Source organism: Diospyros lotus, chromosome 7 (genome assembly GCF_014633365.1).
Source record: "Diospyros lotus cultivar Yz01 chromosome 7, ASM1463336v1, whole genome shotgun sequence".
In the NCBI taxonomy this organism is placed as follows: Eukaryota; Viridiplantae; Streptophyta; class Magnoliopsida; order Ericales; family Ebenaceae; genus Diospyros; species Diospyros lotus.
In genome coordinates this window covers 17,929,732-17,953,456 of record NC_068344.1, presented here as the reverse complement: position 1 = coordinate 17,953,456, position 23,725 = coordinate 17,929,732, and the positions used below count along the sequence as shown (strand labels likewise).

Sequence of the window (23,725 nt, the reverse complement as noted above, 5' to 3'; positions counted from 1 at the left end):
TGTAATATTACCTATTTAAATTTGTTAAATTTAATATATTAAATATTAATTGTAACTAGTTTTCGATCTTAGACGCATTTCGTACCAAACCGAAAACTAATTGAAGTCTATAAGTGGATTGAGAACTAAATTGAAGTCTGGTCAAGTTGAGACTAGATTAATTTTCAGATCTTAATTGAACTTTGAACACCCCTAAATATTGGAATCAAAATAGGCTAAGTTGAGCTAACAACCAAAAAAGAGTTGTTGGAGTTCGATTCCTAAGGACCCTTATCTAGTGGAAGATGGTTCATAATAAGAATGGCATATAATCCCTTACAAAAAATCCAACTCCATTATATTCCCACGACAAATTTCCATGAAATTAAGACCCACAACAATAGTAAAGGCACTGGAATCACGTGGCAACCTAGCATCACTGGTTATTCTTCTAACTTTATACGTGCAAAATGAGTACAACGGAGCAAATAAGATCGAGTTCAATTTAATTAGTCGTCAATATTCTTTCAACCATCAGCATTAGTATAATTTTCACGTCTCCATAACTTCATGAAATTTATTGAGCACTCCATTGACAATAAGAATACAACCCCAATATATTTTACTAGGTCCAAACATTTGAGAGTACCCCAATACTTGAAAAGGGTTCAACACACACCAAATTTAATTATTATTTGACACAATGTTACGCACATTAATTCTCTCTAAAGCCTTCAACTTTGTCTATGTGATGAAACGGTTGCTTTGCTTACCAAAAACTCCTGAACCATATGTGGATTTGGTCATATCAATGAGAAGGGGGAATTGCAATGATACAAACAAAGTAACAGGTAGGCAGGCCAATACGACTCCAGGAATGAGAATCCACGTGTCTTTGGCTGCAAAAACAAGATAAAGAGTGGAGACAAAGGCTGTCATCATGGATAATATGGAGATGAAGAGGGTTATAAGGCCGATGATTAGTCTATTGGGCAATGCATATAGAAAATCCTCTTCGGCATAACGAGAAGTGAGAATAGACAAGAACATTAACAAGGAGGAAGTGGAGGAGAAAAGAGCAAGGGCATTAGTGACGGAAAAGATTGCAAAGGCTGTTTCTTTGGAGAAAAGTGGAAGCCCAGTGTCACCGTTGTTTCCACCTGGCACAGTGACGGCAGCTGCAAAGGCGATGGTGGCCACAAGCGCAGCTACAATTGTGCATGAATTGGCGGTATCTTTCATCCACTCCTCTCCTTCTTTCACCAAGATCTTGTGTGTCTCGGTGAAGGCCTCTGCAGGTGTTTTTCCGTCCTTATTTCTCTGTTCTTTGTATTGTGGTAGAACAAATTTTTCCACCTCCTGTACAAGATCCAGTGATTTTGGGATTAGATCAAAATTAAAGACCTCACACTCGGCATAATCATATGTGTAATTAACACCCCTAAGTTGACAAGGTTCAGTTATATATGTCATTTATTGATTAATAAGTTATATATCTCTCATTGAATATTGTCAATACGATTTAGATTATTCTGTCCTTTTGCTTGATTTGCATGTGATTTGTTTGATCCAATTATAGAAAACACATTTTTGCAATTGAGGAGAAGAAGTACCTTAAACCATTGTAATTCGAGTTGCATTTGTAAGGCTGGCCCAGCAGCGCCAGATCGCAGATTGAGTAGCTGTTGAGGATGCAAATATCCAGCCGCGTGGAGGGCATTGTTTCCCTTCGCATCCACCAGCGAAAAGATTAAAAATGGTGATCCCTCATGCTGGTAGATGAGGTTGAAGACTTGTTCGCGACGGTTCAAAACTGCCAGTTGGTAGACTGATTTGCCTTCTAATGTAAGATGAGTTGAACCTGGAATCGTGTGCAGAATTTCTTCGACGACTTCTCGGATACCCACGCTTGCTGCCCTGGTTAGTGGCGCCCTAACCATGTTTTTAGCTTTCAAGTGATCCAGCTTCCCCACTTCTGTGCAAAGAAACTTGAGAAGCTCAACCGCATACTGATTTTCTTGTTTCTTCTCTCGAACACGCTTGATTTGTGGCACTGACAGTGATCAAATTTTCAACTTTACAAGATATACGTTTGTTTGTGTGTGTGTGTGTGTGTGTCCTGAGTTTAATTTTGATGCATTAATAATATTATGAGCATATTAATTACCAAATATTTTCTAAATTCCAAATATGTGAATTTAGAATTTAAATTTCTAAATTCCAAAATCCAAACAAATCTTAAAGATTTTCTTACCAAATATTTCGGCAACCTTCCATACCATTGCTTGCAATCTCATTCTCAGCTTAACTGTACAGGGAAAATAAACATATTAAAGTCAGGGAACTGTCATCAAAATCTACCCAACGGACTACTACATGCGCATCTATACAAAAATATTTTCAAAAAGTATAATTTATTATAATAGATTTATATTTCCCAAAAATAATCATAAATAAATAGCAAAGGGATAATTAATAATGTTAATAATAATAGTTTTGAGGGTAAATTTGTCTAAGGAAAAAAGGGACAAATCTCCCAATAAATAGCACAATAAAATGAATAAGAAGGGAAGGCTTGGGAGGGGAAAAACGGAGTAAATCCTTTTTCTCGGCTGTCGATAGCGCTTCTTCCAGGGTATAAGCTTTTTCTTCCTGGGCTGCACTTCCTTTCCAGATAGATAGCCTTATGCTCGGTCCCAACTCAGGGGGTGCCATCTGCGTCCCCAAAATGATCGCATGCTAGCACTCGTAAATAATTCCAATGTTCCTCCCCCCAGGCTCGAACCTCTGACCTATTCGTTGCCTTGCGCGCGCGACCGCCACATCTCCCAGCCTCCGTACTTTTATATGCACAAATATTAATCTCATACTAATCTAACTCCTAATTTTCGAAATTACACCTAGACCTCAAAAATTACTAAAAACTCTCAATCACCTCTCCACTTGCACGTTGCAACCTACATGCATCCGATCCCACATGGACCCTCTTGGCTAAGCTGCGTGACTACCCCTAGACTCTCCTCTTTTCAATTAGTCTGCATGTGAATGCTCCATGCGTTATATAGCATTTTGCAATCTCTAATTGGGTGTAATCCCTTTCAAAAACATCATGCTTGTTAAGAAATTTGTATTTTGATTTTCGGAAAAAATAATTTTAGAAAATATATATTTTAAGTAAATTTGATTTATTGATGATTTTCAAAATATTTTTATATAAATCATTTTATATATGTATATTGACAAATCTCATACTCATATAGTTATGTATATATATCTTTCAAAATAACTAAATATCAGTCTTGGTTGATCAAGGAGTATGAAACTTATAAAAATATATATATATTTTTTTAAATTGGAGAACTTTAGACTCATATTTTTATATACTTCAAAATAAAAAAAATCCAATTTAACACTAATTTAGCTCGATGTAAAATGTTTGAGAAAATATCTTTTGAAATACGGCTAAGTATAAAAGCCCTTTTTGTTTAAACAAGTATACGCATCTATAAAAGCTTTTGAAGGAGAAGTAGCTAAGTAATATTTTAAAACTTCTACAAATGTACTTAATCAAAATTAGTTTCTAAATGTCTGCTTGAGTATGTTCTTATTAAAGCTATGTTCATTTAAAGCTATAATCTTGTATAAATTTTTTGAGAAAGTCTAGTATCTTTATAATCATTAAAGTCTAAGCATATTTTCAATCCTGTGTTGCACTATATGTTTTTCAAAACAGTCAAATATGTGTTTAGCAAAATCTATGTTCAATCAACTATTAAAGTTTCCTACTCGAGAACTTTATACAATCTTTTTGGTTTTCTCAAAATTAATTGAGTATTTTTCAGCATACTTTAAAGTATAATCGAGTATGTTAGTGCAAAAACTATGTTCCATAAAGCTATAATCGAGTATAGTGTTTTTACAATCGATTATTGCTCTTCTCCACTCGAGTATGTATTTTTGGTTAATCGAGTATCCTTATGTGCTAATGAGGTGAAGTTTGGGTCAGTTTTAGGCTAAATCATTGTGCGAAAATTTAATCGAGTATTAGTTATTTATACTCGAGTATATGCTTATGTTAGTCGAGTAAAACCAAGTCTATAGTTGAGTGTCTAATGCAAAGTTTTAGTGACTTCTAAGATAATTAAATAATGACTTGGTCATACTGTAATGACACATCAGTAGGTCTAGATTATTTGGTCATTAATTTTGGTATGTGTGGTATATTGATATATTTTGCTATAAAGTGATTGATGTGATAAAAATAAAAATTCTCTATTATGTTGAAAAATCAAAGGCAACGAAAAGAGAAAATTATGTGTGTGTAGAAAAGTTAAGAAATGAGAAAGTATAAGTGTTGAAAAGTCAAATGCAAATGACGAAAAGTAAAGTTGAAAAGTCAAAAATCTCTTATTCCTTCTTCTTTCTCCAGTCTTCTTTATATTAATATGCATGTAAGGGAGTGGCAAAATGGGAAAACAAGGTAAGGGGTGTGGTTGAAAAGTGGCAGTAGACTACTCCCCTGTCCCTTCTTCCTTCTCTAATCTTCTTTCTTCTTCTTTTCTCCTTACTCGATTATTCTTCTTTTTCTCCAATCTTCTATCTTCCTTTGCTAATTTGGAGCTTCAAAGGGTGTGGATTCTAAGCTTTTTTGGCAAGCCTCTTCCATAGACTTCATCTATCAAGGCAAGTTCTCTATTTCTCTTTCTTTGCTAATGCAAGTTCTTTCCTTGTTGTTCTATCCGAGATAAGGATTTCAAATCCCCTTTTAATTCATGGGTCAAGGGTTCAACCATTTTCTCTTAGGGGTAGGGTTCTTGAAGGTTATTTTGGATTTGGTGGACTCTCCTTCTTGTAGTAGGCTTTGTGGGTCTTTTGGGTTTATGGATGGTTTTTTTCAAAGGCTCAATATAGTGTTGTTTCATCCTTCTTTTCTTCAAGGAATGATGCATCTTTTTTATTAGGGTTAGTGTAATATCCCAAGAGCCCAGAGGAGGATAGTATATATCGAGGATAAGTAAGAAAGGAAACAATACCAGCTAGATACCTTTTAGGCTAAATGTTGGTAAAGAACTCCCAAGTTAAGCGTGCTTGACCTGGGTAATCCAAGGATGGGTGACCCCCCTAGGAAGTTAGCGTAGGTCTATCAGGGTAAGCTGTTCCGATCTTTCCTATCGCTCGATGTGGGATGTTACATGTGGTATCAGAGCCGACCTTTGGAGAAAGCGGTCCAATGAGGGTGGGGAGTGGCGCCAGGGCGCGAGGCCTGATCAAGAAGCGGCTTCTAGCAGGCTTCTAGGATGACAGCCTCCAAATGGGAGAAGATCTGGGACCAATTGTAAGGTCGCATGACGAGAACATCATGTGCTCAGGGGGGGAGAATGTAATACCCCGGGAGCCTAGATGAGGATAGTATATATCGAGGATAAGTAAGGAATGAAACAACACTAGGTAGATACCTTTTGGGCTGAATGTTGGCAAATAACTCCCAAGTTAAGTGTACTTGATCTGGGATAATCCAAAGATGAGTGAGCCATCTGGGAAGTTCGCATAGGCCCATCAGGGTAAATTGTTCTGGTCCTTCCTATCGCTCGATGTGGGATATTACACTTAGAGCAAGGCAAGAATCAGTGTCTTACTTGCATTTTTCGTTCTTGGTAATGGCCTTCATGTTGTTTCTCAGTATCGAGCGGTTGACAATATGCAGAGGTTGTCGACCATTTCCTAGAAATGTGTCCAATGGACAACCATTTTCTAATTTTTGCCGACCATTCTTGAGTGAATTGTTGTGAGCTGTATAACATCCCTAATTTTGGGAAAAACTAATGGTAATTAATTTATGTATTTAAGATAATTTATTTATAATTTATTGAGGATTAGTGGTGTTAAGGTATTTTTGGAATTGGGGAGTAATTGAAAGTTTAAAGAATTTAGGGGTTTAAATGTGATTTTCGATAATGGGGGTAGGATCTCTTTAAAATTAAAATGTGCACCTATATGGTTGAGGGAAGCAGCTAGTGCGGGTGGCACGCGCACGAGGGGGTAATAGGCTTGGGACGTGGGATCAAGACCTCGTGCGTGCAAGGGAAATGGATGGAATTTTTCCAACCAAGCAAGGCATCAAACGACGCCCTTTTAGGGGGACCACGCTGCAGCCATGTTGTAATACTCGGTATTACATGGTATTGAAAATAAATAATTTTTGATTATTTTGAAAGGACCTCGAGTGGTCCGGAAAGCCCAATAGTCGATTTTGAGTAATTAATTAATAAATTGCCGAATTAGCAGCAAAGAGTGCCTCGAGACTTGGATGTCCAGGAAAAAGGGCAAGAGATTGATGAGCGTCTCGAGGCGAGGTTTATGACGCTAGAAATAGTCCGATTGAGAATAATTTTTGGAATAAATTTTGTATAACCCCGAATAGGTGTCAGTATCGAATGGCTACAGGAGACCTTCGAGAAGCTGAGGGGACCTTAGGGGTGGTCCGATTTTGTGAGTAAAGAAACCCTTAGGCGTTTTCGGGTGGAATAGATGTATAGGCGTAGGGACAAAATCGGCCTTTATCGAGTAAATGCCGGTAATTAATTTTGGAAAAATAAAGAATCTAAGTGGCTTGAGCATAATTAATTTAGGTCTTGGAGGGCTCAAATGATATTATCAAAAATTTCCAAGTGTAATTAAAATTCCTTAAGTGGGATTAATGTGAAATTGGGGAATTAATTTAATTTGTGTACTATATATATGTATATATGTGTGTGTGTTTGAGAGGAAGCTTCGTTGAAGCTTCTAAGTGTTTACCTCTGATATTTCAAAATCAGATAGGGAGGGAGAATGAGGCATTTTGGCCGAGAGCGAGAGCTAAGAGAGATCGAGAGAGAGTTGAGAGAGATCGAGAGAAGGAGAACAAGCCGATGGCTGGAAGAAGAAGCTAGCGGTAAAGGAAGCCATGGCTGAGTGGTGAAAGAGATAGCAGCGCCCAATGGTGGCTCCAGCAGCGCGCGGTGGCTCGCGTGAGGCGGTTGGCTGATGGCTGGCTAGGGTGGTGGTCTGCAATGCCCTGAAGCCGCAGCCAGAAGCTGGGTGGAGGTGCTGGAGATGCAGGCAGGGGGCAGCCATGGCAGCGGTGGTGCGCTCGGGGAGGTCCAGCCATGGCAGTTCACGCCGATGGCAGCCATGGCCAGGGGTCGCGCGATGAGAAGTGGCCAGCTATTGGCCGGAGGCAGGCGACAACAGCGGCTGGTGCTCTGGTTCGTGCGTAGGTCGGCCGCGCGAGGAAGAAGAAGGAGCTGCGCGGGAGAAGGGAGAAGCAGGTGAGGAAGAAGAGAAGAAAATAAAAAAAAATAAAAGAAAATAAAATATAAAAGAAATCTAGAAATAAAGGAGAAAATAGGGGGAAAATCTCGAAAAATTTCAGGAAAAAAGGGGAAAAGTCTAAAAATTATTTCGGGACTCGAGGAGCATGCCAGAGGCTTGAAATCAGAGCATTGGGCGCATGATGGCAGTCAAGAAGGCAAGGCCGGTGTGGGCGTTTGTCCGATTTTCTCCTCCAGATTAGTTGAGGTAAATTAATTTAATTATTTTCTAATTATTTTCATTATGGGAGATAATGAAAGGTGAATAGTTGGTTGGTTTATGCCATGGTTGGGGTTGTTTTTGTTGAGTTGTTGTTGGGTGATTTTGTTGTATACGATGTAGTTGAGGGCATTGGTTGAATGTCAGATGTTAATGGAGTTGGGGTTTTGTGTGTTTGCCTCTAGATTCGACCGGGAAGGCAGTGATCCTAGAGGAACTTAAGGTTCAGGCTGGAGTTTGTGCCGAGGCAGAGATGAGGCTTCGAACCAAGTAAGGGATGGCCCCATGTGGAGGTGGCCTTGTGAGTTGGTAAATATGTTTGATAATGTTTTTATGTTGCATTTGCATGTAGTGGTTATCACTAGCATGATATGAGATCTAGTGAACCTATGGCCATATGGAGGACTAGTGTTGTGGGGGTTGATAGGTTGATGCCTCAAACCTTGGTGGGTTGTGAGGATGAATAGGCCTAGCCTCATTTGCATGCATTTGGCATACATAAACATGGTTATATTCATATTTACATGCATTGCACCCTTACTGAGTCTTTATGACTCATGAGGTTTTACCTCATGTGTAGATGTTGCAAGTCCAGATGCAAGCAAGGATGGTGTTGGGAGGCTGTTGTGGCAACTAGCATCGTTGCCCGAGATGTGTGGATGTGTAGTCTTCGGTATTTTCTTATATGTATTCATGTGTTTGAATGTAAGCGTCATTGAGCCCTAGAGGTATCTAGTTGTTGTAATCATAACAGTGTGATAGATGATTGTGAGTTTGCATGATTTATATGTGGCTTGAGTTGTTGAAGCCAAGTTCGGACGGAGTAAAGATTAGCGAGGTATGTTCTCATAAATCCCCAATACTCAGCGAAGTGTTTGTTTGCTAGCTTTGTGCCTGGGTCATCTTTGGCCTGCTATGAGATGAGCTAAAGAAATGTGAAGCTCACTTGGGTTTCAGGTCTCGGTCCGCTGTGCTTTCTTGTTTGAGTTGGGACCGATTCCTGAGTGGAGCGAAGGGAAGGACGAAGCCTAGTTCCCACCTAGGGCTTTTCTTGTTGAAACATAGTCTAACCCTTCAGTTGTGGTTCGTCGGGTGAGTAATCCGGTCGATTATTTACTGGTGGCGCCCGTAAGTGTGAGCGGGTTGTTACAGTTGGTATCAGAGCATGGCTAACTATATGAGTGGGGAAGGCTAGCGTGTTGGAATGTTATGTATGGTCGATTAAGTGATTGATGTTAGCGATTGCCAGAGTTTTGAGTTGAGGATTGTCTGGCATGATTTGGATGTAAGTCGGAATGTCCTTGCTGTTGAGTTGGGATCGAGAACAGTTGGTTGGTGGTCTCGAGATTTTGATGTGAAACTGATCCGATAACCTTGAAAGCTGGACATATGGTCTAAGGACCCTAAGGGATGGGGTTAAGGTGTTGAGGCCTGTGATGGCTTTGCGGGTATGCTCGAATATTCCTACTCTAGCAATGAGAAAAATACCCTGGGTTGAGATGATATGCCTGTAAGGGGTATACAAGTCGAGTAAGAGGAACCGGAAACCCAAGTGGGGGTGTCGGTGTCAGGAAAACCTGAATATTGGAATTTGGGTGTATGGTATGTTTTAAGGATGGGAACTCCTTGAGATTGAAGTGTTGAGGCTCGTGTGGGGACACGAAGCCGAGGCATGACTAGTCCGAGAGGGGATTAGTGGAGCGTCCCTATGTCAGGGATTTGCTGAGCCTGTTCGAGAGAATAGAGTTGCCCCTTGTAAGTGGTGTTGTAAGCCTTGTGCGCTTGAGATAGAGTGAGCTAAAGTGGGAGTTTGTTCGAGGCTAAAGGAAATGAGTCGTCAGCGGGCTAGGTGGCGAGCCTCAGGAAGGGGGTAAGGTTAATTGCAGTGAAGCTCTACAGGGAGTGTGCATGTAATGCATTTGCATGTCATGGCCAGTGAAGGCATGACGTAAGTAGAATCCGAAAGGACTTTGAAGGGAGTCAGGATGCTAGATATATGTGATGCAATGTGATCGTATTGTTATGATGATCCAGAAGGGGATGTGCCTAAGGTATGAGTGGACCCTAGTTGGTTTCATGATGATACAAGGTCTATCCTTAGGAATGATAGGTGTGTGGCAAGTGAACCCTAGCGGGTGTTTGTATGAGATGAAAATCCCAAGTAGGTCGAGCTGAAATCCAGGGGAATCCAGATTGGGGATTAAGGAGTTGGGCATACGTTGATATGCATGTGAGAGCCATTGGGTTAGAAGTCCTAGTTGTGAAGGGCCAAAAGACCATTCATGTGATTGATGGATGAGGGGCCAATCAAAACTCTCATTATGATGCTTGGGTCTGGTGAGACGCTTAAGGTCGGGAGATGAGAGGTGAATAGACCCTTATTGTGATGCTTGGGGTCGAGGATGATGCCTAGGGTCACGAGACCCTTGATGGGAGACGATGAGGTCACCCAATGAAGGGTATGAAAGGGTCTGTGGGCCGAGGGCGATGAGTGTGTGGCAACAGGACATCCATGGGCTATACGCGCACAAGAAATGCCAACTTTGGATGCCGAGTGGGTAGGGGCATGGTGAGTAATGTGGAGGCCCCGAAGTTGAAATTCCAAGTCATGGGAGCCTGGGCGAGGCGTGCTGGAAGGCCAAGCTGGGTATAGTGACTGAATGCATTCACAGGTGTGCAAAGAGAGACGGGAGGTCTCGATTGACCTAGAGGGTAAATGTAAGTGCTCTATGGTTATGGGTGCCAGAGCTTGAGGTAGGCTTAGCATGTCGGTTATGGATTGAGAGATCATTGATAATCAAGTTCTAGGATAAGCAGAGTGGTGAAGTGAATCCAATAGACTTGGATCCATTCTTAAGGAAAGATGGAACTTTCAAATATTGATTGGAAGCCGTGAGGTATGATCTTGTGGGGTAAGATTATGAGGCCCCAAGAGGTGAAGTGGTTTGAGATTCTCTTAGGTGGTAAGAGATGCAGAGTCTTAAGGAGCGAGGCTCATGGTATGAGCTTGAGGTTATCAAGGCAAGGATAACCAAGTAAGATGGCTTTGGTAAGATGGTGGTGGAACCATCGTGGCTTAAAGAGGCTTTAAGTAGCTTTGATGCTATGGGTGCAAGGTTCGATGTGACAAATCTGATGCTATGGACCGTGTGGCAGAGGACTAATGAGTTGGCTCGCGTTGATGGCAAGTGGCCTATGGGCCTGAGCAACTTAGTGAACTGCAGGTGACGGTCAGATGCCGAAGATCTAGAGTATCACGTTAGGAAATTTGGTCAGGTGAGACCGAGAGTCTCCTACAAGGGAAAGGATATGTAGAGTAGTACTAGGTAGGAATCGTGGAACGTGGTAATGATCTAATAGATTAGTTGCCGAGTAGGATGCTTGGTGGGAAGAATGGCTGTGAGCGTGGCAGGGTAGCCATGCCTGGTTCGATATCAAAGGTTGGACCGGAAGGCTTGGAGTCACACTACAGGGTGCGAAGCAAATCAGTGTTGGACCTAAGCCATGCTATTGGGAACTGTTGTTGGGCTAGTGTAAGGGAGCAACACAATAATGATGATTAGGTGTTGGCTCTCCGAAGCATAGGGCAGCACGATGGGGAACTAGTGTTGGGCCAGTGTGTGGGAGTGACATGGTAACGATGACCAGGTGTTGACTCTCCGAAGCATAGGGCAACATGATGGGGAACTAGTGTTGGGCCAGTGTATGGGAGTGACACGGTAATGATGACCAAGTGTTGGCTTGCCTAAAGCATAGGGCAACGCAGTGATTATGCAAATGGTTAAGGGCGAAAGAGTTGTGAGATGCATAGTAGGGGTGACAAAAGTTGTAGTCAGTTCCACAATGCAGCTGCAAGTAATAAGCGGTGTTGAGGCGGTTTAGCGAATGTTAAGGTGTTGTAGTGTCCTGAGATGTTTGAGAAAGAAACCCGGGGAAAAGAAACGAGACTAGCATGGAAATAACGCTGCAGTTGATGCCTACTGTTGACGGGTGTAATGCTAAGGACCACTGGATATAGATAGTTGGTTCACAGGACAGACTGCAGCCCTCTGTGTGGAGTAATCCATCTGTGGTGGAGACGATTAGACGCCGAAAACCTAGGGTATGTTGTAGGTTATGTTTGGGTCAGACCTAAATTTTCATAAGGGTTAAAGTATCGTAGTAGTGCCTTTATTGTCATAATAGCAAAAGATTTCTTAATCGAGTGGGCGATATCTTGTGGTGTGATAACAAGATGTGTGGTGATGCTCCTTGCTAAAGGATGCTAATGCAGTTGTGGTTGAATTCAATCGAAATGGATCTGGTAAATTGAGATGATAGACCTAGTGTAACCTTGCGATAATGCGAGAAGATGGGTTGATTGGTGGAGCTGGTAAATGGCTCCAGGATGTTATGTAAGTGCTGTGGAGGGCGAGACCTATGAATTGGGAGGCCAACCATGAGATGGGATTATTGAAGCGTGCAAAAGTTTCAAGTATAGGGATCTCTAATCCTGTGATGTGAGTTGTGGCAGGCTGAACAAGTGGATAAGGCACGGTTCGAAATCCTTGAAGGCTCACAATTGCACAGTCTAGTGTTAGTCCTGATTGTGTCGATGCGAAAATGAGGAAGTATCCCCATGTAGCCCTGGATGGGTTTCTAGTTGTTGACACATGATTAGTTGCTAGGTGGTTGCACCTGATGGCAGTGGTGAGAGCGTGAGACTCGAGGACTGTGATATAAAGCCTTATTGATTTCCGTGTATATAAAGGTTCAGAAGGTCCTGGTGGCTAGACCCGGCGGATTTTGAGAAAGAGATCCAAGTGTTATAGAAGATGGTTGGTCAGGGCAAAATTATGCTACTTGAATGAGTGTTACTCCATAGCGAGGGTTATAGATGGTAGTGTTGAAATGTGGCCTAGGTAGAACTTGAGATGTTCTCCCAATGAAGGTTGAGCATAGGGCAGCAACACTAGATGAACTTCGTAATGCACTACAACTCTAACATGATGGATCACCCGGCGAAAACCAGCATGATGGCAAGTGCCTGAGTAGGAATGTGAGTCCTACGGCATCGAGTGAAAGTGTGGGTTCCACATGAGTGGTAGTGGGTGATTTCCAGTGGGTAGAGTTTAAGTCGAAGTCATAGTTAATGATTGTAAGTGTAATGCATGGAGAAAGGTTGTGGTGTTGGTTGAGCTGGGTGATTTGGCTATAGCTAATCGAGATTGGTTTCCAGGAATGGTGATTAGGTGATGAGATCATCTGATAGCTATGAGTGATACAGCTAGAGGGATGCCTTGGTATGGGGGCAATTGATAAGATTTAGCCTCGTGGTTAAAGGTTAATGGGTGTGAAGGAAAACAACTAGTGGAGTCGATTGGTGATCGGCTAAGGGTAGCCGATGGCGACCAAATGTGCCAATTGGTGATAGTAGTAGTGGCGAGCGACAGCTGGCCATGGTCATGCGACGTCGTGAGAGTAGTTAGTAGGTGGTGTAAGTGGCTTTGGAGACTCGGTTGAGTTTGGATGTGGTGCCAAGCGATAGCAAGAGGTCGTCTTAGCCGATAATGGTGGCATTAGAGCCAATGTGGTTGCTCACCAAGTGGTGTGAGCTGATTGAAGCAAAGGTTATAAGAAGTCTGGGAGAAGCCTGAGTCTCTTAGGGAATTAGCTAGCTACTATAAGTATAGTAAAGTGATATGAGGAAGGCGGCCTAAGAGTGGGGTCGTTCTGGTTGCGATGACTAATGAGATTCAAGGAGCAACGAGTCTTTTGAGATGACATGGTGGTGTCATCGTCGCTGTCAACGAAAAGATGTTGTCAGGAAGGTTAAAGGTAACCATTGTGCATGGTAGGACCTTGAAGTCGAGTATGAATGGCCATAAAGGCTGGTGCCTGTGAAATTTGAGATGCAACGATTGTGGAGGGAAATTTGTTGCTGTCATGGTGTTGTCCTTGTCGAGGAGGATAAGGGGAACCATCATGTATGGTATAAGTTAGGTGTTTAATGTGAATTGAGAATGAATCTGATTTAAGGTGGCTGAAAAGTTTTGTGCCTCTAGAATATGAGAGCTTGTCGAGAAATGGTGGGATTTGAAAGGTCCTGATGGAATTGAAGCTGGGCGAGTGAATTTGGCTAGAAGATCGCTACAAGGGTGGGGGTGTAACCATGTTAGCTTGTTATAATGAGGGACCAAAGGCTCTAGGCATCCTACATGTACGATGTAATAAGTGATTGTGCAGATGCTAATGAGCTGATCACTTATGCTATGCACCATGGGTGATGATGAGGGTCGGTTAATGGTTCCACGCCTTTAAGCGTGATGGTAGGATCCCTGACTCGGGGTAGGGCTTAACAGCCAAGGTAAGCCCTAGCCTGGAGCATGATGGTGAAAGCCGAAATTGGGTCAAGAATTGAAGGGGTTTGTTCAGTGAAGAGTTTCCTGGTATGGATATGAGACCCCTACTGGTGAGTAGTATCGGCCAAAAAGGAATGCCTAAGTATCTTTGTGTGCTTATGCAAAGAACCCCTGGTTGGGAGAAGGTTGTGGCTCGAGCATGGTTAAGCTCGAGGTGAGAATGTAATGGTGCGTGCATCGCCAAGCTCGAGGTGGACTCGGGTAGCGCGCGTATGATTGCAATATGAAGTTGCCCGGCATAATGTTGGGTATGTCAATTATACATAACCGTATCGATAAATGAGGGTCGGCTGGTCAAGGTAATAGGCCATATTTGAAATGATCAAAGTTGGCTGGGTAGGCCAAATGGTTGCTTCTCATGTAGTGCTAGCATGGTTAGTTGATCGGTAATGAGAGGTTGCCATGAGGATCGACTCAAACTATGCACGCTTGTAATAAATGGCAGTATGCCGTGGTGGAATGGGTGTCAGAGTGTCTTGTGGGCACTAAAAGAGACATTACGGCTGATGATCAGTGCTAAGACGTTGCTGGTTAGACCAGCATAAAATTGTGGCTATGTGTGTTTGGCAATAGGAAACGTTGCAGTGTGTGTGATTGGCGTAAAATCGTAGTAGACTAATTAGTGATGCAATGTTAACGCATGTTGTATTTGGTTGAAGGGAAATGGAAAATAAACTGCAAAGCAATGCTTCGAGGCAGAGGAAAGCCAATAAGAAATGGACATCGTTGCAATAAGGCTTGACCAGCGACCAGTGGGGCGATTTGGAGGGAGGCCAAAGTGGATATTCGATTGATGAATGTCCTCGAGTGTCAGAGGACCAAAAGCCTAAGCGAAGCCTTGAGGTGGGTACAGCTTGAGGTAAAGGTGGGAAATGGTTAGGCTATGAGATTCTCGAGCATGATAATTTGGCCTGTAGCCCAATAATGTGATTGTCTTGGGCATGAGTGTATGGTAAAGTGAATTTCGAGGGTGAAATTCTTTAAGGGGGGTGGAATGTAATACCCGGTATCACATGGTATTGAAAATAAATAATTTTCGATTATTTTGGAAGGACCTCAAGTGGTCCGGAAAGCCTAATGCTCGATTTCGAGTAATTAATTAATAAATTACCGAATTGGTAGCAAAGAGTGCCCCGAGACTTGGATGTTCAGGGAAGAGGGCAAGAGATTGATGAGCGTCTCGAGTCGAGGTTTATGACGCTAGAAGCAGTCCGATCGGGAATAATTTTCAGAATAAATTTTGTATAACCCCGAATGAGTGTCGATACCGAATGGCTGTAGGGAACCTCCGGGAAGTTGAGGGGACCCTAGGGGTGGTCCGATTTTGTGAGTAAAGCAACCCTTAGGCGTTTTCGGGTAGAATAGAAGTCTCGTGTAGGTGTAGGGACAAAATCGACCTTTATCGACTAAATACCGATGATTAATTTTGGGAAAATAAAAAATCTAAGTGGCTTGAGCGTAATTAATTTAGGTCTTGGAGAGCCCAAATGATATTATCAAAAATTCCCAAGTGTAATTAAAATTCCTTAAGTGGGATTAATGTGAAATTGGGGAATTAATTTAATTTGTGTATTATATATATATATGTATATATGTGTGTGCGCGTGAGAGGAATCTTCCTCTAAGTGTTTGCCTCTGATATTTCAAAATCAGAGAGGGAGGGAGAATGAGGCATTTTGGCCGAGAGTGAGAGCTGAGAGAGATCAAGAAATAGCTGAGAGAGATCAAGAGAAGGAGAACAAGCCGATGGCTGGAAGAAGAAACCAGCGACGAAGGCGCCGAGTGGTGAAGGAGATAGCAGCACCCAATGGTGGCGTCGACAGCGCATGGTGGCTTGCGTGAGGCGGTTGGTCGATGGTTGGCTGGGGTGGTGGTCGGCAACGGCTTGAAGCGGCGACCAAAAGCTAGGCGGAGGTGCTGGAGACGCGAGCAAGGCATAGCCATGGTAGTGGTAGTGCGCTCGGGAGGTCCAGCCATGGCAATTCGCGCCGATGGCAGCCATGGTCTAGGGTCGCACGACGAGGAGCAGCCAGCTATTGGCCAGAAGCAAGCGACGGCAGTGGCTGGTGGCCTGCTGGTGCGTTGGTTCGATCGCAGGTCGGTCGTGCAAGGAAGAAGAAGGAGCCGCGCGGGAGAAGGGAGAAGCAGGTGAGGAAGAGGAGAAGAAAATAAAATATATCTGGAAATAAAGGAGAAAATAGGGGAAAATCCCGAAAAATTTCAGAAAAAATGGGAAAAGTCTGGAAATTATTTTGGGACTCGAGGAGCATGCCAGAGGCTTGAAATTAGAGCATTGGGCGCATGATGGCAATTAAGAAGGCAAGGCCGGTGTGAGCATTTGGTCGGTTTTCTCCCTCAGATTAGTTGAGGTAAATTAATTTAATTATTTTCTAGTTATTTTCATTATGAGAGATAATGAAAGGTGAATAGTTGGTTGGTTTATGCCATGGTTGGGGTTGTTTTTGTTGAGTTGTTGTCAGGTGGTTTTGCTGTATACGGTGTAGTTGAGGGCATTGGTTCTGGATGTTAATGGAGTTGGGGTTTTGTGTGTTTGCCTCTAGGTTCAATCGGGAAGGCAGTGATCCTAGAGGAACTTAAGGTTCAGGTTGGTGTTCGTGCCGAGGCAGAGATGAGGCTTCTAACCAGGTAAGGGATGGCCCCATGTGGAAGTGGCCTTGCAAGTTGGTAAATATGTTTGATAATATTTTTATGTTGCATTTGCATGTAGTGGTTATCACTTGCGTGATGTGAGATCTAGTGGACCTATGGCCATATGGAGAACTAGTGTTGTGGGGGTTGATAGGTTGGTGCCTCAAACCTTGGTGGGTTGTGAGGATGAATGAGCCTAGCCTCATTTGCATGCATTTGGCATACATAAACATGGTTATATTCATATTTACATGCATTACACCCTTACCGAGTCTTTATGACTCATGAGGTTTTACCTCATGTGTAGATGTTGCAAGTCCAGATGCAAGCAGGGATGGTGCTAGGAGGCTGTTGTGACAACTAACATCGTTGCCCGAGATGTGTGGATGTGTATTCTTTGGTATTTTCTTATATGTATTCATGTGTTTGAATGTAAGCGTTATTGAGCCTTAGAGGTATCTAGTTGTTGTAATCATAACAGTGTAATAGATGATTGTGAGTTTGCGTGATTTATATGTGGCTTGAGTTGTTGAAGCCAAGTTCGGACCGAGTAAAGATCAGCGAGGTATGTTCTCATAAATCCCCAATACTCAGCGAAGTGTTTGTTTGCTAGCTTTGTGCCTGGGTCATCTTTGGCTTGCTATGAGGCGAGCTAAAGAAATGTGAAGCTCACTTGGGTTTCGAGTCTCGGTCCACTGTGCTTTCTTGTTTGAGTTGGGGTGATTCCTGAGTGGAGCGAAGGGAAGGACGAAGCCTAGTTCCCACCTAGGGCGTTTCCTGTTGAAACATAGTCCAACCCTTCAGTTGTGGTTCGTCGAGTGAGTAATCCGGTCGATTATTTACCGGTGGCGCCCTTAAGTGGGAGCGGGTCGTTACACATGTGCAACCATTGGGTGGCACCGTGTAGCGTGCACTAGGAGTCTCTCCTGCCTTAACTGCCAAGCTGCTTCAATTTTGCATATTTTCAGGCTAAATTTCACCACTTTCAAAGGCCAATTTGGCCACCCAATTTACCCCTCTGATTGCCTATGAATAGGAGCAAATAAGGTGTGAAAATAGTAAAAAATTAAGGAAACACTGTTGAAATTTCGGGCAAATGGTAGTAAAAGAAGTAGCAATTTCGGCGAATAATAGTAAGTAAATAAAATACAAAAAAAAATAAGAAAACATATGATAATGATTGCGTTTAATTAATTCTATAGCCTTAGATTATTTAATTTATTTGTTAAGGGAATTTTGGGATTCAATCGTAGCGTGTTTGACAGTCTAATGAGGCAGGTGGTTAATTAATTTTAGTAAGGGTTTAATATGTTTTGTGTGTAAATTATTTGTCATGATTTACATGTGATGTTGAGGGAATACCTAGGCATGAGGCTATGGATTTTTAACCATGTGAGTCTCGAGATGGGGTCCTAAAAAGAACCGCTAGAGGCCACCAAAATTTGGGTTAGGGTGCGGTGGACAAGCCTGCATGCATGGTTCACTTCACTTTTATCTATGTTTTCATGAATATTAATTTATTGCATTACATATTGCCTTTACTAAGTCTCAGGACTCACCTCCTTTTTCCCCACTAATCACATAGATGGGTAGAAGGTGTTGGTGCGTTGAGGAAAATTTGAGGTTTCCAAGAGAAGTGTGTGGTGATTGTGGATGCATACTTGGGACGAGGTAGGTCTTAACTAGAAAAGAAATTATTCCCCTATATAGGCAAGTTTTTTCAATTGGGCTTGCTTAGGAAATGAGTTCTTGATATAGGCAAGCAGTGGGATATGTGAGTGTCCTTGGATTTGGGCCTCTGTAGGGGAAAGTGATTTACTTTGGTTATAGGCCTAACCTTTGATTTTGTATGTACATAACTGAATGCCACCATGGACTCCGAAAGTTCAAGTATTTGTATGCTGAACCCATAACCCTTTACTCTGCTCGTAGATCTCTTTTTTATGTAATGGGAGCAAGAGTTGCTTATCCTGATGGGGGGTGACCAACACAAGGATGAGAGAGTTATAAGCTTTTTTATGTCGAGTAAACCGAGTGTTTCGAAATACTATAAGAGCAAACTTGTAGGGAATGTCTGAGAAACAAGTTTTATTTGCAAGAAAATATATAAATGATGATTGGCAACAACTTACTAATAGTTTGATGTGGGATATGAACTTACAGTTCAAGTTTGGTAACTTTATTCGTGCAATTGAACGATAAGCCAACGAGTGGGAGCAGAGCATATCACCCTACGATGTGATGGGAATTAGGGTGTTTCCCACAACACTACCATCTATGTAATACTCAAGAAATTCTTGAGGTTATAAATGGCATTTTATGAAGGGTATAAGTGAAATTTTTGGAAGAATAGGGCTATTGGGTACACTATCACAGTTTTAAATGACCGAATTGACCATAGAGGGTGCCTCGGACCCTAGATGTTTTAGAAAAATGGAATAGTATTGACAAGTGATTCGAGGCATGATTTTAGATGTCAAAAGAAATTGGATCGAGAACTTTTTCTGGTACAACTATGGATTAGGTTGAAAAATCGAATTAACATAGAAAACTTTTGAAAAGTCAACAGAGTATTTTGAGAACCTAAATTTTACATATGAAACAACCCTCAAGCGATATGGGGTTGAAACGAAGGGATTTAGGGTCAAAACAATCAATCGAGCCAAAGTGTAATTTACTAATTTTGCCCGAGAGAGGTCAAAAGGGTAATTTTTCAAAAATTTCAAAGATGAAATGAAGAGTACAAAACTTGTGGGCCTTAGTGGTATTGTTAGAAAGATCAGGGGGCCTCAAGGAAAGGGGTAATCTAAGATTGGAAGAAACAAAGGGGCTGAAGTGTAATAAAGCAAACTTAGGTGTGAAACCTGCAAAAAAATGGCCATTGCATTTCCGCCACACATGGAGCCATTTTCTGGCGATGGGACGACTTAGGGAGGGCTCGGGAAGGTTGTATACGGCGTGGGGAAGCTTGGGGGCCAAGCCTTGGTCTCTGATTGGTTGAAAAATGACTGGATTTTGTTTATAAATAGCTAGATTTTCAACTGAGACTTGGCACACAAATTACTCACATTTGGGAGTGACTTGAAGGGAAAGGAATAGGGAAATTTCGTTCTCGAGGGATCAAGGATAAAATCTGAAAAATTTGGTGCAGTTTGAAGCACGTTTGGAAGCTATTCGAAGCTTGGCTAAAAACGCGAGGCGGACTACGGAGCTGCGCCTACAACTACCCGTTTGGGGCATTTTTCCAGTGACTTTTTAGGCAGCCAAAGGTGCCATTTGGATCGACTAAGTGAGGGCTTCAAGGGGGTGTGCTCAGATATGGCATCGAAGGAATTGTTGGCGACCGGAAGCGAGGAAGAAGATCGGCGCATGGGCTGTACGCGCAATCTTTCATGGGTAGACACGCTCTAGGCGCGTGGGACCAAGGGTATTTTTGGAATTTGTTTCAAAATTTTTCTAAAATTATTTTAGGAATTATTGTATTGAAAAATTTGGGAAAATGTTTGAAGAGATAATTATTTTGGAATTATCGAGGTGAAAAGTAGGAGAAAAATAGAGGAAATTAGGAAAAATTAAGCAAAAATAGATTTTGATATTCCTTTAAATAAATATGATGTTTAGGGAGTATCATGGCTCGAGATTGAGTATAAGTACAGGTTTTTAGAGATTGACACACAAATCGAGGTCGTACACGAGGATTGAGGCAATTTGTATACGTTCAAGGTGAGTGTTTGCCCCCAAAATTTGGTTTTATTATGAGTAGTTCTATCCTAAAAACTTGGTATTTGTTTTACCTAAATGTGTTGTGATTTCATGCAAAATGGTTTTGTTGCATGCAAACGGTAATCGGAGACAGTTGGTTTCATATGGGAGGTTCATCCCAAAATGTTTTATACATGTGCGATGTATTTTATAAAATATTGTTTATATGATGCATTGAATTGTAATATGTGGCATTGTCATGCATTTTGTGTCGTTCATATGGGATGTCAGCCTGGGATGTTGTTTGGATAGTGTAGCCATAATTCCCCAAGGGTGTTGTCGAAATAACATATAAGGGTATCTTGTGTTGGTGTGCTTACCGAGATAGCCACCTAGGGTTCCGTGCTGGGCTGTATGGCCAAGGAAGTGACACTAGGACGATGGGTGCCCATATGGGACATGAGTTGGGAATCAGTAGTGGTTCCTAAATGCTTTTGAGTGGGAACGTAATCCCTAACGTGATTGTGGTGAGCTGGGTTCCTACGTTAATGTGACCCTCATAGGCCAAGAGTGGTAACGATTGTTCTCGAGGTGTTGGAGAGATGCGTTAACCTTGCCTCTCTTAAACTAGGACCGTGTTGTGTCAATGTTGCCTTTACAGAGATTGCTCTTTCCCCATGGTTGGGTTAAGCACTGTATGGGATTCTCTTAGGCTAAGGCTTGTTGGGTTGTATCAGTTTGTTCATATCTTGCATACATTTATGAAAATATGTTTTAAACTCTCACTTAGATGATTCATCATCTAATATGGATTATGTCCCTAGAATATTCAAACGTTTAAGGTGAAGGCAACAGTGCAAAAGGAAAAGGGATTGCCAAGGAGTGACAGCAATTAATGGATAGTTTATAGTATGTCATTTCCAATTATGTTGTTTATTTTGATGACGTCATGTAAAATGTTGGTTTGATTTTAAGGCTATGAATAAGATGGTTTCAGTTGTATACCATTCGAGGTTTCAATCTACCTTCCGCATTTGAGATGATTTACCTATCTTAGTTTATTAATGATTATAAGTTGATATACTGAGAATGTGTAACCGGATTGTTGGGGAACAGTTTATGTGTTGAGTTTCTGTTGGGAAAAAAAAATATCCTAGAAATCTTACGTTATCTACCGCCCTGGGAAAACGGGGTGTTACAATTGGTATCAGAGCGAAGGTTATTTGAGGATTATAGATTTCATTGGAAACTTAAAAACTATTAGTTGGGAGTCAATAGTTGAAATCCTTATGTTGAGTAATGGGATAACTGGTAATTATCAAGAATGATTGAGTTAGGAATAATTCGGTTTGGATCGAGGATCCTAGGGATGTTGAATTTAGGAAGATTTAATAAGTGTTGTAGAGAATCAAGTTTGAGGATTTTGAAGATTAATTTTGAGAATAGGGATCTCGAAATAGATGTTGTGAGGATTGAGGTTAGGGTACCTCACAGAAACGATTCATGGGAATGAGTCAAGTGGGTTAGCTCAAATGTTGACTTAGAGAATGAAATAGCCAGGATGTAATATTGGGTCTTGTAAAGGTTATTGGAGATTAGAAATTTAGACCATTCATGATTTGGGATTTGGACAAGGTACCCCATCTCGTGTGAGAATTCCATGAACATATAAACAAAATGAATTCTCATGGAAAGTCATGGCCAATGATATGTTCTCCTACATTAGTCACCTATGTACTTATCTAGGAATCTCCATACCGATGGGTGTGAGACCGCCAATGCTATCAGATAGTAAAAACATAATACATACAAGTCTTAACGCAATTGTTAGTGTCCATTCTTCACATTGTTATGACTAGGGACATTTAATGATGTCTACAAATTGTGATGCATCATCTCACATCTTTATAGATTAATCACAGTATACATCACATAGACTTCTATCCAGTATCATCCAGTTATTACAATAATAAGAAAAAACTAAAAAAATGACTTCTTGTGAAATTAGATAACTCTTTATTCAATAATAAATATGATTGCAATTGTTAATGTACAATATGCCTAATTTGATTGGGTTTAGAGAACCTACACTGACAGAATAAAGTATGACTATATGTTGTATGAGGTGTAACACCCACAATTATGGGATAATAATTTTTTTTTATTCAAAACTAATGCTAACCATATCATTCCTCATATCTATCCCAAAATTTTCATTGATCTATCTCGAATGAGAATCATCATAAACATCAAATGCTAAAGCTAAAAATCGAACCTTAATCTTTAACATTAACCATAATATAAGGTTATCTATCATCATTCTTCAAAACGTTTAGAATTCAAAGTAGCATAACTTAAATACATAGGCTATATAATCATATAGCCGATATATCATACACTTTGCTAAGTGCCATTACATGCATCTTTCATTCTCGTTTCTACTACAATCTCCATCTAGAATGTTTAAATATTCTAGGGACAAAGTCCAACTTAGATGATGAATCATCTAAGGGTACGAAAAATCATATTTCGTGTATAGAAGCAATATGCAAAATTTCCTTATTCTTTTTCCTTTCGTTTGAGCTAACTGCATCTTAATACTGCTCTTCATTTTTACAGCTTCCTTACTATACCAAGGTGTATGGGTGCATCCTTGGTAGAGTAGTGATGCCGGCCCGTACTCTCAAACAAATGTGATACATGTTCAACAATATCATCGTGAACATATGCACATTTCATTATAACATGTAAATGCAATCTACATGACATATTCACATTAAAGCATAACAAAATGATAAAATCATTTACATAAAACTTGGTTTAGGGTAGAACCACTTACCTCGAACGCATCTCAAAATATCTTAATTCTCTTGCTAGGCTTCTAACGTACTTAATTCGAAACCTCAACGTACCCTGACCATCATATTTATTCAAGGATATCAATATTCTATATTTTTTTCCTAATTTTCTCATAATTTCCTTTATTTCTTCCATTTTTTCCTTAATAATTCTAGACTAAATAATTCCTCAAACATTTTTCCACTACCACAATTCATAAAATAATTTCTAAGAAAAATCACTGACCTTAATTTAGCCTCTCAAGCTTTCTCAGTATGCGTGCTCTGACCTCAAAACATGTTTTTGGACAATTTCTTGGCTTTAACATGCTCCTCTAGCCTTAAATAAATTCCCTATAATTTTCTGAAATTTTCAGAAGCTTTTTCCTATTTTTCTCATATTTTTTCCTATTTTCTTTATTTTTCTTTTCTATTCTTTTTTTTCTTTTTTCTTCCTCATTCTTCCTCACTGCGCGCGAACAGAACCTTCGCCATGCCCAACTCCGCCTGCCCTTCTCCGCAGGCCCATTGGTCGTTACTGCTTTATCGAACCACCGCTGTTAGCCCCTACAGCCCATTCCGGCCGCC

The 23,725-nt window shown here is 41.1% G+C and overlaps 1 protein-coding gene and 1 long non-coding RNA gene across 2 annotated transcripts in view; one reads left to right on the top strand and one right to left on the bottom strand.

Annotated features, from left to right (window-relative positions):
- Window positions 1-480: 480 nt before the first annotated feature.
- The window catches only part of LOC127805950 (uncharacterized), a 58,170-nt gene continuing 34,925 nt past the window's right edge, over window positions 481-23,725 (bottom strand). Inside the window, exons 5-7 of the mRNA XM_052342805.1 lie at window positions 2,234-2,287; window positions 1,593-2,032; window positions 481-1,338 (exon numbers count right to left, since the gene is read on the bottom strand). Of these exons, the coding sequence (XP_052198765.1) occupies window positions 724-1,338; window positions 1,593-2,032; window positions 2,234-2,287 (1,109 nt within the window). The 3' untranslated portion in view covers window positions 481-723. The remainder of the gene's footprint in view (window positions 1,339-1,592; window positions 2,033-2,233; window positions 2,288-23,725) is intronic.
- On the top strand, window positions 6,835-17,137 carry LOC127805951 (uncharacterized). Its single transcript, XR_008024244.1, has 3 exons — window positions 6,835-7,536; window positions 7,734-7,818; window positions 16,906-17,137. It is a non-coding gene; the product is annotated as an uncharacterized LOC127805951 (long non-coding RNA).